Source organism: Antrostomus carolinensis, unplaced genomic scaffold, assembly GCF_000700745.2.
Source record: "Antrostomus carolinensis isolate BGI_N321 unplaced genomic scaffold, ASM70074v2 scaffold394, whole genome shotgun sequence".
NCBI lineage: Eukaryota > Metazoa > Chordata > Aves > Caprimulgiformes > Caprimulgidae > Antrostomus > Antrostomus carolinensis.
Window position 1 is genome coordinate 19384 of NW_010312648.1, and position 17293 is coordinate 36676.

At 37.3% G+C, this 17293-nt stretch overlaps 1 protein-coding gene across 1 annotated transcript in view; it reads right to left on the reverse strand.

Annotated features, from left to right (window-relative positions):
• LOC104524243 (disks large homolog 2) overlaps positions 1-17293 on the reverse strand; it is a gene marked incomplete at its 3' end in the record, with an annotated part of 153228 nt that overhangs the window by 15366 nt on the left and 120569 nt on the right. Inside the window, exon 9 of the mRNA XM_029084759.1 lies at positions 10956-11112. Within this exon, the coding sequence (XP_028940592.1) occupies positions 10956-11112 (157 nt within the window). The remainder of the gene's footprint in view (positions 1-10955; positions 11113-17293) is intronic.

Below are 17293 nucleotides of genomic sequence, written 5' to 3' on the forward strand. Positions count from 1 at the left end.
ATAAGCACAGTGGTTGTCTCACCCTGAACTCCACTGAAAACACAGTATTGTGTAACATCTGCTGTTCTCCATGCTCAGTATCCTCATTCTCTATTTCTATGGGACAGCAAATTTCAATGACCTTTTCAATTTTCCCTGTCTTGCTACCTTAGAGTTATCACTTTTGCCTCTGGTAAGCTGGTCTTTATGCTCTGATGAGCTGGGCATTCTCTGTCTCTGAAAAACAAGAAACACTGAGCAGGTATGAGCTGTATCATTTAGTATGCCTTTTTCTGCCAGGAAGTTTAAGGAGCCAACTAAACCAGCTGAAAGAGGTATCAAAGCACTTTGAAGTAGGAAGAAAATTAATATTAAGTTATTGAAGAGGTTTCTTGCAGACACTGCTTTTTACAGTAGGAACTAATGAGCTTTATGACTCATCAGACCACATGAATCATTCCAAATGGTACCTGTTAAGCCTATAACCATAGTCAGACTTATTTTTTAATCCAAACTATACAGAAATTCTTCTGATAGATCTGCTTCCCAGATCTTTGAGACTTCCCAGAATTTTGAGAGTGAAATAATTTCACTGAAGAGTTAATTGCAGCTTAGGAGCCATTTCCCCTCAGTTCCCTCAGAATTCCCATTGCAGTGACAGCTTAAGAGCCATTTCCCCTCAGTTCCCTCAGAATTCCTCAAAACTTGTTTAAACTGGGATTTAAAAAACTATAGCTTTTGAAAAGGACACATAGGCTCACTGAAGCCTGAACGGACATGAAACATTTCATTCAGGTCACTAAATAGCTACCAGCTAGTTCTATTACCAACCTGGACTGCATGTGATCCAACAACTGTGAGGTGATCCATGGCATTTTGCCTCATTGCTAAATGGTGAAGTCTAGACAGAGGCACACAGGTAGCATTTTCATATTAAGATAACTGGTATTATCAATGAAAAATGTCATATATGAGTACCGTGCTAGCTAATAACACAGGCCAATATTTATTAACTCATTATAAAATAAATATAAATACTGTTTTTCATTAATTTTATACATGAAACACTCATCCATCAAACACAATGTTAGTAAGCAAGAATATTTATGTTAAAATGGAGAGCTCCTCATTAGCTCCTAAATTCAAACCTAGTTGCTGCTTTTTTATTCCTTCCCTCCTCATGCGTGGTCACTCAAAGACTTCTGCCATCACCTAATCTCATGGATCTCACTAGTGTCATCTTTTCAAGCCTTTACACATTCATTCTCCTTTGCAGTTCCTGCTACCTTCCTACTCCAAACTGGTAATTGATAAAATATCAAACCGTCCCTCCTACAGTTTTTACTTTACACACGATTGTTACTTCCAGTCACTTTCCTGTCTTTCTGAAATAATCTACTTTTTCCCTAATTTATTTTCAGCATTTAGATTTCCCTGTCTCCTGCTCTCATGCTGGGTCATTCAGGTATTTCCTGATTAGTAGGAGTTATGTCACATACCTTGGTTTCCACTCAATTTTAAAAGTTATTTTTCCTTCCAGTATATGGATATAGCTGAACTACCATTGATCAGTTTTTCTCATAATGTTGCAAGGTTCTTGTTTCACATTTGAATTTCAAAGGATGGTAAAAGCAGAAATTATTATTGCAGTTCTCCTGCTTCAGAAATTAAGTAAAGATTTCCATTTTAACAAGTACCTTATAACTCAAAGATGATAAGAACTTAATTCAAGCTGAAGCCAATGAGCAATAGGTACTCAGTACTAACTGAAATTAAAAGGTAAAAAAGTTTTAGAGGCTGCTTGGAGACACAAGGACATTGGTGACGTGTCTGACTCTGAGCACTGAGTTAGTGGCGAATTCAAAAACTTGAAATCCTTGCCTTGATCCCTACATGATAGGTTTTTCATTTTTTCCATGTCCACAGCATATGGCAATGTGGCCTGTGAGAGGTGAGATGGTCATTGGCTTGTGTCACAGCAAATCTATACTGGATTCAATCCTGTGACCATGAGGCAATGTATCTCTGGTTGAATGGTAGCTTGTCTAACTGAAAGCTTCAGTTCTAGATGAAGCAAGTGTTCAGTACTCCCATTTTTATATTAAAACTACTTGAGTCAGAACATTCATAGTTTATTTGTGGCTCTATGGATTAGGATTATGTTACACGGACACTTCAAATAGATGATGCTCAATACTTTCAAATGAAGCATATTTTATAAAGCAATGGAAGCTTTTGTATTCTGTAAGTGTTTCTGCTTTTGTTATTGTCCTGGTGGCTTTCTTGTTCAGATAAAGGGTACATCTATCTTGTTGGTTTGTTTTTTTTTTTTTTTTCAAAAGGATCTCCAAACTGTCCTCCAAAAAATTAATTCAGATATCCCTCAAATACTCTATTTAATGGATGGCCAATTTCTATTATTTTACAGCTCATGTCATATGATAATTTTTTTAATCACTCAGGAACCCAAAATTTACTGAGCAGTAGAGCAGAATGATGCCTGGAGTCTAGTCTGTTTAAGCACAAGGCAAAAGTCCACCCTGGGGCAAATATCTGAATGAATAAACCTCAAGGATGTAGTCATTTTGCCCAGTGGTTGGAGTTTGGCTTTCAAATTTGTGTATTTAGTTTTCCTTCATTGTGAGACTGCCAGTAAGGCTACACTGAGGGGTGTAAAGCTCACTCCAAATCCTCAGCCTATCAGATATGACATAATTCTGTTTGACAATCTTAAAACAAAATTTGCAAAGTCAGAATGTTTGAAGTGAATGTGAACTCCTCCTTAGGAGCAGAAGAACGAGTAATCTGGCATCGGATCATTTCTACTCATTGAGGCAATTGTAAAATGAAAGTTTTAGAGGCAACTGATGATTTCATCACAGCAAAAATAAACAACCTCCGGTCTAGGCCAATTTACTAACTTTGCATGACACAACTCACAGGTCTGATAGCTACCACCACCTGGCAAAAAGAGACATACCTTATTCATGAGAATTGTTAGTGTAATTTATTAAGTTCTGATCACGTGCTTGGAAATGTCAGAGTTAATTTGTGAAACATTGCAGAAAGATGGGGGCAAGGGGAAGAGAGACACAGAGAGAGAGAGAGAGAGAGAGAGAGAAATCCATCTGGAAGACAGATTCCCAGATGAATAAAAGACAAAAGGGAACTTTATAGTCACCACCACGCATAGTATTCCAGCATTTGCAGGTGGTAAATTTTCCCTAGAAGCTGCATTAAGCTTGGAGTGTAGAAAGTAATCTTTTTTTTTTTTTAAGTCTCAAAGTGACAAATCTATGAGCTTTTATGGCAATATAACCCAGTTACCCTGACTACAAAACATGTGCATCATGTTTTGAGGCTGAATACGCCTAAGTTCAACTTCTACCATCAGATCATGTAAATTTACCAGCAACACTGAAAAACAGTTTGCTACCAGCTCTCTTCTCCAATGGTAAGTATTTACAGATGGCAGTGTTTACAGTGACACAGTTCATATGTCATTAAAGTGAATTTTTATGGTCAAGGAAGATGCTAGGGCTTTCTTGACATAGGTTCTAAACTCCTAGGCTTCTTATTATTCTGAACTTCCTCATTCCCTTCCAGTACAAAATCAGAAACTTTGTCACTTTGACACATGTAACACTCACATGGTCACTCAAGGGCGAGTTGTGTTTCATTCTCCCATCTTCAGGCCATTCTTCCTTACTGGTCAGAATAAAAGCTGGAATTATACTTGCTTTTTCCATATTCCCCACAAAAAAAATTCATGAATGTCTGGTCAGTTTGGATGAGGTTTATTTCAGTATAGGGGAGTCATGCCAAATTCTCTATAATCGGTGAAAAGAAACATAGACTTTTACAGCACAATGGTCATCTGGCTTGTGTGAAATGTCTACTTTAGGGCAAGGTAAATTGTACTCCAGAAGTGACTACATCTTTCTGTTAGCTACAGAGGGAGCCTAAAGGGTTATATGCCCTGCACTTCCCAATATTAACCAAACCTGAATTTAGATTAATCCACTATTTGCTCCTAAGGAGCTTATTCTGCCTGCCTTTTGAGTTGGTGTGATTCTATTAACATATGACAGCACCTGTGTTCTCAGCTCCCTTTCACTCCAGAGATTTTCTTCTTACAGATCTATCACATATATCACCTCCTGTGCAGTATTTATCATTTGAATATATTTCAACACATTCTCCCTTGATTTTCTAGCAAGTTCTACTTCTTTAAAATAGTCCAATCATGTGAATTGATCTACCCATTTAATTCACTGCACTGATTATATACTAACTTTCCCAATATATGGGACATACATTACATATACATTACTACAAAGCAAGTTTATATAGTTATATTTTTCCTACCGACTAATTAGGATTAATGTTAAAAACATAAAGGGAGATTTTATAGACAAGTGCAGCTAAAGGGCACAGAATTTGACAAACTCTTCTATGTCAGAGGACACATATAGCATCCACACCATCACAGGAAAGTAAGCATCCTAAGGCTATGGTCAGTGCCTCTGCAAAGAAGTCTTGTAAAGCAAAGGAGTAGCTGTTATAATACTAACACTATTACACAAGAGTCACAAACTGATGCTCTATGGAGAAAATATTCCAGGCCCTACAGAGATGATTCAAACATTTTCCAAGCAATTTGGAAAAAAAAAAACCCAAACAAACAAAAACAAAACCACCAAAACCTGAAGTGAAGCCAAATGATATTTGCCATTTTTCTTAGTTTTCCAACTAAGTAACAAAATGCACTCTTCACTCTAAGTAGTTTTACTGCTTTTACTAGGAACAAAAAACCATTTTAAATTAGAAAGCTGAAAGTTTCCCCACACCAAAGTAAGGGAAGTCAATCTGAAGATCAGTTCTAACTCTAGCAAATATGAAGTATAAATATTTGCTCTAAATAAGCACAGAGTCCTTACACTCTATCCTGCTCTATATGCATACATTTGGGAGTAGAAATGGGAGAACATTCTATTATTTCAAATGTATATTTTATTTTTGCTACAGATGTGAGTGAGCAGGTGGGTAGGAGTTGTGTGGGAGGAACTAAGTAGAAAGAAGTGTTTAAACTGTTCATAAGGGAAAGCAAACATCTCACAAAATATGAGAGCAGGACAACGCACAGACACAAGACAAAACCTGATCGATGTAAGAGATCACCTTCCCTCTACAAGGGACAACCTTGTATAAAAAATCAGAGAGAGTACTGAAGTGAGATGCTGTCCTCGTTTTCCTGGTTAAACTGAAAGATGCTGAAATACCAGTGTTGCAAACTAACCATATATAAAGTTATGAACCAGTGATAGAAAACCCACAGAATATTTCTGGTAACTCTTTCCTAATGCATAGTTATTTGATTCTCAGAAATCAGCATGGGAAAAAAAATACTTCCTTTCCCCATATATGCATATATCCTGGTATCTAGATCAAGAGGAAAATCATGCAAAATTTGGTTAACTTCATTTGTCTGATTCAGGTTAGATGGGAGGGAAAATGAGAGCACTGCCTGTATCTTCACAGTGCAGCTTGTTCTTTTTCTACTCTTTTTCCTGTTGCTGTTGAGCAATTACGCTTGAGGAAACTTGTTTTATTTACTTAAGGTAACCTATGGGATGCATTGCTTGGGAGCAGCGATCTTGCTCCAGGGCAAGCGGTCTCCTTTTCCTCTGGATTCTACTTTCAGACTACAGCCACACTTCATCCTGCTGCTGTGAACCACAAGGTACTAAAACATTTCTACAGGACAATGAAATAAAACTGATACTGCTGTTATGGTCCACAATTTTATTTTTATTTTCTTCGTGATGAAGCAAGCATGATGTTAGTTAAAAAAGCAAGCACCTAAGGGTAAACACACATGAAATGTGTGATTCAGTTTAAAACATCTAAATATAGACATGCACGCATGTGGTGAGCATTTAAGCTTAAAGTCAATGGATACCAAATCAATACAGGCAATAAAGCTGACAGCAATTCAACTCGCTCTACACAACCCATAGCTGGCCAGCTGAATTGTTCTTGAGCCTCCACTGACTTTAATGGCAACCAGACACACAGCAAGCATGTAGCTGTCTAAATTTAAGTATCTTAATTTTATCCAAAGACACAAAATTCAGTAATTTAAAAAGTTAAGATTCAAACACTAATACTTTCTGTTACCTCCTTATGGCTATTAATTCACCTCAATTCTCTTTTTTACATACATTTTTAACCTGATGTAGTCTTACAGAAAATTATAAAACTGAAAAACAATTTAATCATAGGAATTCAAGGAACAATATGAGCTAATTATCTGTGTGTAAACTGTAAAGCTGAATTTTCCTGCTGCGCATGCATGTATAAACTAACTCTCTGTGCTTTAGGTATTGTACCTATAGATGAATTTGCCCACTTGGCACTGAAGGTGCTTGAGACACCTTAAATAAGTAGGTATGTTTTATCACAATTTTGACTTTTGATTGGAAGGCAAAAAAATATGTGGCAATTTTTGTTTGAATAAGACCATATTCCTCCTCCTGCCTCCACAGGAATTTTCCCCAAAAGTTACAATGTGTTCAGTATCTACCTCTTTCCTAAAATCATAATATTTTACTGCTGTCTGTCAGCAAGGGTGTATGCACAATGTGTGGCCATTGTATACGTATGGCTCTTGGAAATCATTTGTTCTCATGCAGGTGATTTTAACTAAACAACACTGGGTTCCTACTGCTGTTTTAATAAGCAATAAATCCCTTAGCATTGGAAGTGAAATTTTAAAGCACAAGAATGACATCAAGGAACATTACATTTTATTTTTATTGGAGACTGCGTTTTCCTAAGAGATGGAGAACTTGGGGTTAGATCAGAGTTCAAGTAGCCTCTAAGTCTAGACTTTGCCCAGACTTCTCACATGATTTTAAACAAATCAACTAACACAACGGCACCTCATTCCCACTGCTCTAAAATTGAAATAATATTTCCATTGATATTCTGAACTGTTTCATTTGGGTTATACACGTCTGAGACGGAAATTAATCTGTGTGTATGAGCGCTTAGCAAATCAAGTCTTAATATAAATTAGTATTCAAAGTGCTACTTGATAATAATTACATTATACTTAATAAAAGGACAATACTACAGGAGGGATCCATTCTGTTATAGTGATGAATGAAGGTGCACTGGTGGTGTATGCATTACTCCATTTTAAAGACATTCAAAAGTGAGAAGGAAAATGTTTAGTTTGGTGGTAATTCACCAGAGTATACTGAATTATAGCAAGAAGAAACTAGCATTAAAACCCCCCTACCTTTTAAGGGGAAAAAACAGCTTATCATCAATGTAACACTGTAATTCTTTTTTTTTTTTCTTTTGCTATTTGAAATGTTTCACCATTTGAAACAGAACATTTTCCATTATTCTTCAATTTGCCTTCAATGTTCAGATATGATTCATTTTGTCTCTCTGCACTGGGAATATCAGCCTGCTTTCTGAGATATATTTTAAACATTTCCATTCAATTAACTGAAAACAAAAAAATTACAGTTATCGCTGTTTTTCCTACGGTTTTAGCCAGTTCCCAAAGGCAGATCTCTCTCTTTACTGATCCTGTGATGCCATCTGGTGGCATTTGGGGAAAAATAAACTCAAATTTCACTCGTCCATGGGGGTCAAGGCTTATGGATAATATTTCATAGCGTCTCTGGGGGGCTGTAGGCTTGGACCCCTCTCGATCACATTATTTGGGGAAAAATAAACTCAAATTTCACTCATCCATGGGGGTCAAGGCTTCTGGATAATATTTCATAGCGTCTCTGGAGGGCTGTAGGCTTGGACCCCTCTCGATCACATACCAGCAACCAGGCAGAAAGAGAGGCAGAGAGTTTATGGGATTTTTCCCAAGCCTTGTGGGCTGATTCTGGGATTACGGATACATCCAAGGTGTCACCCAAAGGCAATGCATCTTCCTAGCTTTGTTTGGTCTCATTCATGGATTTGTAGTGTATTTAAGATATTTTAATCAGTATCCCCCCTCAAAGGTGAGCCTACACATCTCTCAACTAATCAACAGTTTGCCATAGTCACAGCACACGCATGAAGTACGAAAGTGCTATGATGCTCCTATTCCACGTGGGAGATCAAAGCTTTAAAAAAATAAAGCACCTTGCCTATAGTTGCATAGAAGGAACACAGCAAAATCAGACAATTAAATCCAGATCTTCAAAGTTTAAATCACTTGCTATGCTTCCTGTCTGAAAGAAATTTAACCGAGCCCGAGTAAATTAGAAATACTAGCTTTCAGGGTATTATTTGTCCTTGGTAAATCAAATTTGTCATATTTTGAGAAACAAATGGGAAAGCTATTTCTGTAGGGAACTAAGTGTTTCTGAGGGATGAGACAAGAAAGAACAAACAGAGAAAAACAGACCTACTATGTGCAGCCCTTATAAAATTAAGCTGTCTGGGACTCTTCACCAGACAATGCTCTAAGATTAATCAGGTCTAAAAGTAGCCTGCACATGAAATTAGTTTCATTTGAATAAGGAAAAATGGATACTTAATAGTAATTTGTGACTAAATAAGTCAGCAGTGCCTGACTTGGCAATTGCCTGGGGATAAGCATGCAGTCTCATTTAGTAATAATTTCCAATCCTCTCTGCTCAGTGAACAAATAAACTACTCTTGCATGATAAGTAAATGTTGTGGCAATGCTGGTAACTTTAATTAGAACTTTTGGAAAACATTGCTACAAAACACACAAAACCAGAGTTAAAAATTCAATTGTGGCAGTATTCTACAGTGCTAAATATACCCTTACTTAAAAATAAAGGAAAATGGACTTTTAAATTTATATCTGAGCTGCTGGATTTCTGAATCGTATGGACTGTGATAGTGCTCTTCAGTCAGCCTTATTTTGCTGCATTTACCCAAAGAAAAATAAAATGCATAATTGCCCTGAAGAAATTTCCATTTCTATTCTTCAAATTTCTTCTCTGTTTCTTCTTGGCACAGGTGTTTGTGTTCCTTATCTTTTCATGTTGATAACCTTGTAAGAGTCTGTTTTGGTTTTCTTACAGTTTTCTACAAACTTTCTACTCAGGGATCTTTTACGGCACCTAAACACCTTTTACTTGCCCTCTCTCAGTTTTTTTTTAAAGCATTTTTAAGGAACAGGTCTAGATAAAATACATTTTAATTTCAGGTTGCTGCATCCCTTTGGTGTTAACAAGCCAGATTTTCATATATCACAAAGCAGACCCAGCCACCTTTTCATACCAAAACTTTGTCAGGTGGAAGGTAAATTCACTTTTAATAGAATAGGGTAGTGGCCAAGAAAGTCCAAAGCAATGTAGGAAAACGAGTTCCATCTTAATCATAGAATCATAGAATGGTTTGGGTTGGAAGGGACCTTAAAGACCACCCAGTTCCAACCCCCCTGCCATCAGCAGGGACACCTTCCACTAGACCAGGTTGCTCAAAGCCTCATCCAGTCTGGCCTTCAACACTTCCAGGGAGGAGCAGCCACAGCTTCTCTGGGCAACCTGTTCCAGTGTCTGACCACCCTCACAGTGAAGAACTTCTTCCTAATATGTAATCTAAACCTCCCCTCTTTCAGTTTAAACCCATTTCCTCTTGTTTTGTCATTAACTGCCCTTATGAAAAGTCCCTCCCCAGCCTTCCTGGAGCCCCTTCAGGTACTGGAAGGCCGCTATAAGATCTCCCCGGAGCTTTCTCTTCTCCAGGCTGAACAGCCCCAACTCTCTCAGCCTGTCCTCATAGGAGAGGTGCTCCAGCCCTTGCATCATCCTTGTGGCCTCCTCTGGACTTGTTCTAACTGGTCCATGTCTTGTGTTGGGGGCTCCAGAACTGGACACAGTACTCCAGGTGGGGCCTTACAAGAGTAGAGTAGAAGGGGATCATCTTCCTCATGAAGAGATTTAAACACTGGCCAGAAAAGTGACACGTAACCATGCCACAAACCACCCAGGCTACAGCCATCTTCTGCCCCTGCTGCTCACCAAAGCGCAGCCAAAGATGCAAGGTTCACTGGGACAGACAGACAGCACGACAGTGAGAGTGACACTGCAGCCTGGTGGGTCCATCACTCATCTGGGATTAATAATTCCTGTGTTTCAGCTCTTTGGCTTAAGGCTATTTATGTACTTTGCTTGAAACAGCCACAACTGTTAACAATTTGGGCTAGTTTCTTTTTTTCTGTAAAACAGCATAATGTGAACGGATATTTATCTACATTTTCAAAGCTTTCATTGTCATTCAAGATCTTTCACATTCAGTCAGATGTCCTGTTACTGGACAGAGCCTGAAACATAAATGTTCTGTTTATTTAAATGCGTGCTATCAATACATACTTGAAAGAAAAATTAAAAAGATGTTTTTGAGACTAAGTATGCAAAATATAACCTCGGGCTACAAAGCCTTTTCTCCTCTAAAATTTGAAAATGAATTTCAGAGTGATCATCAAATTCATTAGAGGCATAGAGCTAATTAACATAACCTAATTAATCTCCTTCTTGTATTGGGCCATTTGATAAGCAGTTCAGTGCACACTAGATGGCACCCGCAGTCTAGGTGATTTCATCCTACTGCTTTTTCTCCTCACAGGAAAGCTGAAATTAAAAATATCTTTAGACTCAGTAGTGCATTTTGGACAAAACAGATTGGATGATGGGCTAAAGTGGGAGATGCTGAGGTCTGCACTGTGTTTAGATCTTCTCTGCAGTGTTGTCATACTGTAGCATTAAGCAGAGAAAAATCTCACTCTGAGCTAAGTGCAGGTGACACCATTAACAAATGTAATAAAACCCAAGAGCAAATAAACAAAATATTCAGTGATAAACTGTTTCTAGCTTGGTTTTCACAACACGAAAACCAAAAAGATGTCTTTGCATGTTCCTTGCAGTATAGATAAAAAACCAAGTTTAAGTAGTTGCCCAGCAAAGCCCAACACAAATACTTACAGACAAAATTTGATCTCCTCTCTGCAGTTCTCCGCTGAGATCCGCAGGCCCGCCTGCTAGGATGAACGACACGAAAATGCCTTCCCCATCTTCTCCTCCCACAATGTTAAAACCAAGTCCTGTGGAGCCCTTGTGCAGGATGATTTTTCGAGGTTCTCTGTGTAGAAACAAAATGATAATGTTTATCCATTCAACACTCTTAGAGTGTCCGCATCTCTCAAGGTATCTCAAGCATACTATATTTTGCTTAAGACACAATGGCCTATTATTGCCTAAAGAAGCCATTTAACAAATGAGGTAAATCTGTTAATTAGAGAACAGACGAAGTAGAAATTAACCAGCATTCTTTTTTTTTTTTTTTTTTTTTTTTCCCTCATGGCTGAATCCAAACATCTCTATTCATTTCAGCTCACTGGAGTCATCTTCACTAAGTTAAGTGATAGATTTATTAAAAGAAAAAACAAAACACTGAAGATATTTTATAATCTAATTTATAACAATACAGTATATAGAGGTAGAATCAATCTTTAGATGGCATCTTTTTTTATTTTAAGTTCTAGTCTTGCTTTTTAAACAAATGATCAAAGAAAAAAATCAAAACTCTAGGCAAAGTAATGGCAAGTGTGTTTGATCCTGACAGATTTGGAGCACATAACATTTGTAAGATCAAGTTTAGAGCAGAATCTCAAGAAAAACTCCAGTTTGACATCTCATAAAGCACTTCCCATCTGTAAATTGAAAATATACCACAAAGGATGTAAACATAATAATATGCATTTTACTAGTGGGAAAACTTATGTCCAGAAAGAGATGACTTTCCTAAGCTATCAAGGTAGCATCCTTGAGAAAGTGTCCCTGGTATTCCAGTTCCCAAAGTCTACTCTCCATACCAGGAGTCTCCCTTGGATACACAAGCCCACACAAGCATATATAGATACACACACATCATATTTACTGATACTTACCCAATTCCAAACCCCTCTAACAATTTACTTTTCAGAAAAAGTGTAAACGCTGTTATTTTAGTATGTGCAAAACTTAAGCCTGGCCCTGCAAATGCTCACAAACTCCTTGCAGAGAAATAGGATGTTCTTCTAATTATCAGTTTTTACAAATAAAAGTTACCAGCAAAGTGACGATTATAAACACACACACAAACATCTACAGAAACACGCTCCAGAATGCTTCCTGTAAAAGCGATCCAGTATTTCCTGTGTACTGTATAACAGTTCTAGACCACATGGATGGCTTTTGCATTTCAATTTTGTTTTTAAAGAAAGAAAAAAGAAAGGTAAAGGGAGAAATTATGCATTGGGGGATGTCTTATTTGATGTGAGTTAAGCCTTATGGCCATATGCACAGGGATTTAATGTTTACACAGTGATTCCAAAATCAGTAGATCTTTGCCCACTGTTAATGTTCAAACAGTATCCTCAGCTTGATCATGATCTTTAAATAACATTTAAACTGTCTGAACCTAAAGCTTAATATTATTGAAAGAAAAAACTAAAGCAAATTTTAAATAATATTTTTAAAGGTGATTGGAGCCTTTAGTGAAAGTATTAGTGTTACTCCACCTGGCCTAATAACCTTTTCTTAACAAGTACAGTCAGAAAAAAACCTTTTAAAAATAGAGCTGTGAAAAAAAGACATGTTGTCTTGAGTTTGTATATTCTTGAAGTACTTTTAACCAATCAGAAAATAAAGGGGGTTTTCTTTTCCATTGTTGCTGTTGATTTGCCTTGTAGCAATACTTTTAGCACCTTCTTAAATAATGTGCAGATTAGACATAATGTAATCCAGATCTAAGAAGTCTAAATGGGTTTTTTAGGAAGGGTGGCCTGGGGTTGGAGCAAAACTAGGACAGTGAGCTGGAAGCATGGATTCCTACCCCCATACGCTGCTGAGTGATCTTGGCAGGTAATTTGTTCTTCCAGCTTCAGTTTCCTCATCCACAAACTGATACGGTGACACCTGACGTCTTTGAGTCCTACACATCAAAAATAATTTGCAAGAGTTGAGCTACTGCCATTATGATTTACCTGAGTATTGAGGAAAAAGAGGCAGTAAAGTCAGACAAATACATTTGCATGCTCTACTGGGGAGAGATCAGAAGAGCTCTTGTTCAAAATGAAACTGTGTATTTCCACATATGACAGGCAGCTGGGATCATAAAGTTGAAAGCCAGCACTATGGGCAGAACTAGGTCAATACAACTGGCTAGCTACTGAATAGGAAGCTGTGTAGCTCAACAAAAAGTTGGCCCAGTTATTAATCCCTGTCTCTGATCAAGTCAGCAGATTTATGCCTAAAATGCTGTCAGTGCTGTTTTGTAATTTTGGCCTTTTGACAGCAAAATTCACATTCCGCTCCTGGATGGTTACGTTCAGAGGAAGCTCAGATGATAATGGGGAAATGTTAGAAGCTGTGATTAGAACACAGCAGGTTTTGGCTCCTGCTCTTTAGCCTAATCAGGTCATTTTGGTCTTGACTCAAATTTGTCTGTATAGAGACCGACCAACCATAACATGTCTTCATATTTCTTTCATATCTGAGTATCCTGCAGAATCTTAAAGGTGGATTCAAGAACACACAAAAGTGGTGTCATCATCATAGAAATAACCTTCAGCCACAAATATACTGCAAAAACTATAGGTAGCAGAAGGTATACGCCAAGTCACCGTAGTGTAATAAATGACTCAGATTTTAAAAAGTATATCGTGGTTCACACTTGCATAGTGTGTGCTTAGTATGAAAATGAAAAAAACCAAAACATAAACAAAAACAACCCTTATGATGATAATAAAGCTTTGTAGCATACTATGAAATTAAAGCAGAAAAAAAGTTTCTCAAGTAACTTGAGGGATTAGTCTAGATGATCTTTCGAGGTCCCTTCCAATCCCTAATATTCTTTGATTCTGTGATTCTGTAAACAACCTACAATACCAGCCACTGATGAGGTCCTATCTTAAGAGTAATGCAGAAATGAGTTATCTGTCAATGCTTTAGCCATACTCAAAGAAAAGGCTAGCTTTGGTAAAGCTAAAGGTAAGGATGTTAATATTTATTCACCTGGTATCAAAGTTCATAATCAACTCTTTTAATATGATGGTTAAGGAGATCTAAGAACAGGTACCCCAAGGAAGCAATATTAGGAAAAACTCCGTTACCTCTAGTAAAATTCTTTGTTAACATGATTCTAACACACATGAAATAACTCCATATAGAATGCAGATAAATGCTCTAAAGGAGTTATTGTAATCAACGACTTCAAGATGACATGATGACGGGAGAGTAAGAAGTGAAAGAAAGGTAACTCAAATGGGAACAATGTTTTCTTGCAGCAAATGCACTCAGTAAAACTGTCTTGTTCTCTGCAGAAAACAGCAACTGAGGCAAAGGTAATTTCAGAGTACCTTATTTTTAAAAATCACTGCTTTGTTTGGAGGCAATAGGTGGCACTCTGTAGCTACCTAGTAAAAAGGAACAGTCCAACAACAATCAGTGTTTGTGAAATGCATGTTTCTGCCTCCAGCTTTAACTACTTATCCCATTTACAATGTCTTCTGTGATAAATACGGCTGAAGGTAAGTTTGTAAGTGCTAACAAAGCATACTAGCACTTTAATTCTGTGTGTGCATGTTGTATGCATGCCCTCCTGCAGCTTTGTACCACATACAAACAGAGAAAAGCAGCAGGGGAAATCAAGCAGAAATTAGAAAGGAGTGTGAGATGAAAACATTCCTGGACTGACAGAAGACAGCAGAAGGGGGGAAAAAAAAAAAATCTAAAGAAAAGAGAACAGGATAAAGGGGACAGTGCATCTGCAAAGGAGGAAAGGGAAGGAATTAAAAAGGTAGTGAAAGAATAAAGGAAGATTCACTATAACAGAGACAGGAGAAAAGGAGCAAACAAAGTGCTGCAATCCTCACAAATTTACAGGCTCAGAAATCAATGGGAGAATCAATTTGGATGGACTTGGTTACTTGTTTCAGGGAATGCATAAGGTCATATTCTGTAAAGCACATTATAAATTGCAGGCCTAATGTAAGAGCAATTAATACTTGAAATTAATACTTGAAATTAATAAGTAGTAACAAATCAGAGTGGATAAAACTTCAACACTTAAGAAAATTTCTCCTGTCATAAAAATGTGATTAACAAAAATAAATCAAAAAAGTGAAGCATTTTTCCTCCTTAACACTTTTTTGGTTCACGTTTGTTTTATTTGTTCATTATCTTTAAAAAAGCTAAGTGTTTTGTATCTTCTACATTTGTACTGAATATTTGTTTTGATCAGTTTACTATTTTACAACAAGAAAACAACAAGACAAAAAATGTGAGCATCCCTACCATTTTTCAGTAGCTTGTGAATCTATAGTCATTATAGATCTAAGAGATTCAAAACTGGACTGATAAACGAAGGGGAAGAGCTTTCTGAAAACAAGTAATTCTTATAACAATGAACTGAAAGAAAAACCGTTTTTAATTTGCTTATTTTCTGCTGCGGGCTACATTAAAGAACACAGTCAGTTTTAGTATTCATCTCACACTGACACAGCTCTGTCTTTCTGTTTCTTTTGTACCATCTATAAAATTGGGGCATGGACAAGATTTTGTGCTTTTTGGAACACCTACAGAAATATTAAGCACACTGGGTGCTTTCATATATCAGACCCTAGAGAGTTCTTCAGTTATATACAATCAGTCAGGTATCCCAAATCAGCAGGGATTTAGAAATAGGACTTTGATCTTCCTTTGACTGCAAGTTGTGGTTTTTTGTTTGTTTTGGTGTGTGTCCTTTTTTTTTTTTTTAATGCTATTTGCTTTGCAAAGAATATTGAAATCATACATCCATTCATGCATGTGCTGATTTGGTGTTACAGTAACACACATCCTAGAAAGCCCAGAAGAATATTTATTTATATTACTGCATGGAATAGGGCAGCACCCAGGATCCATCTAAGGCACCGCACCCTCTGTGCAAAGCACTACACACACACAACGCAACAAACAACCTTCAAGCTGCATAAAGTAGCAAATAGCAGGAGGGAAAATTGAAGTAGAGAGAAAGTGTATTAATTGGTTAAAGTCACACAGTGATAGTACATCAGGGGAAAAAAAACCCAAACAAATCTGAGGGATCAAAGCACCCTTCTCTTGAGCAGTATGGTGCTTGGCTTCTGACAATTCACTGTGTGAGCACTGAGCTCTGCCTGCTCAGTCAGTTGGCTAATCAAGCCATTTCTTTTTCAGTACAATACTTCTAGTTTTCCTCTCATACTTCAAAAAAATCTTGATAAATAACTGCATGTTTATTTCAAACAGCCGAAGGGCATTCATACTGGAAGGACCTAAAAAAGGTAATTCAAACAGATTGAGCATTCTTCTTCACAGCATTTAACACAGCAAACTAGGATAGGCAGAGAATGCATCAATGTGTATGATGTTTTAAAATCTGATTAATCACACGAGAGAGAATTTGAAATCTTAAGTGGCTGAAGGCCTGGAATATGCACACACACCTTTTTAAAAAGACTTTGAAGTTCAGGTGAAACCAAACTTACTTGGCTTATTTAAATTTTCTCTAATGCTTTCTACAACGCTGTTTCACAACAATTTAGAGAAAAATCTATCTGTAGCACTCTCCTCTGTTGTTTTATTGCAATATCACTTCTGTGGCATCTTGGCTTTTACTATTCCCCTTGTTATTGCCATCTTACGCTTGGTGAAATCTTTCCATCATGATGTGGAACAGGACTAACCCTTGCCTCCCTCCCCAGCCCTCCCTCTGATCTACCATTGTTGTGAGGTTTCTAAACCACCAGCACCTGGCAGTGGGAGGGAGCTGGCAGACCTCCCTTTCTCCAGTCCCCAGTTCTTTACCATCTCAGCAACTGGGAGAGGTGGAACGCATCAGTTTACCCATCAGTGTTGCCCCTGACCCAGTGAGGGCTGATCCCCAGTTTGTGACTTGAATTATTTTTATAAAGATTTCAATTATGATTGATTTTTTTTTTTTTTAAATAAGGAAACCTTCCACTTATCTATTACTGACACATTGAGCATCACAGCCCAGAGGGGTAACTTTGCCTTCTTAAACTGAGAAAAATTTTGGCCATGTGCAGGGCATTCATTTTCTTTACGTGTAATTGATTAGTGACCTATTATTTCATTTTACTAAATGTTCATATACTAGCAACTAAGCAGTCAGCCTTTAATGAGATGTTCACTTATCATATCACATAACAAAATATAATTTTGCTTACTACAGTTACAAATTCTTCTTTAAACAATTATTTTATCTGTTTATTTAACTATAGCTTCTTTGGCATTTC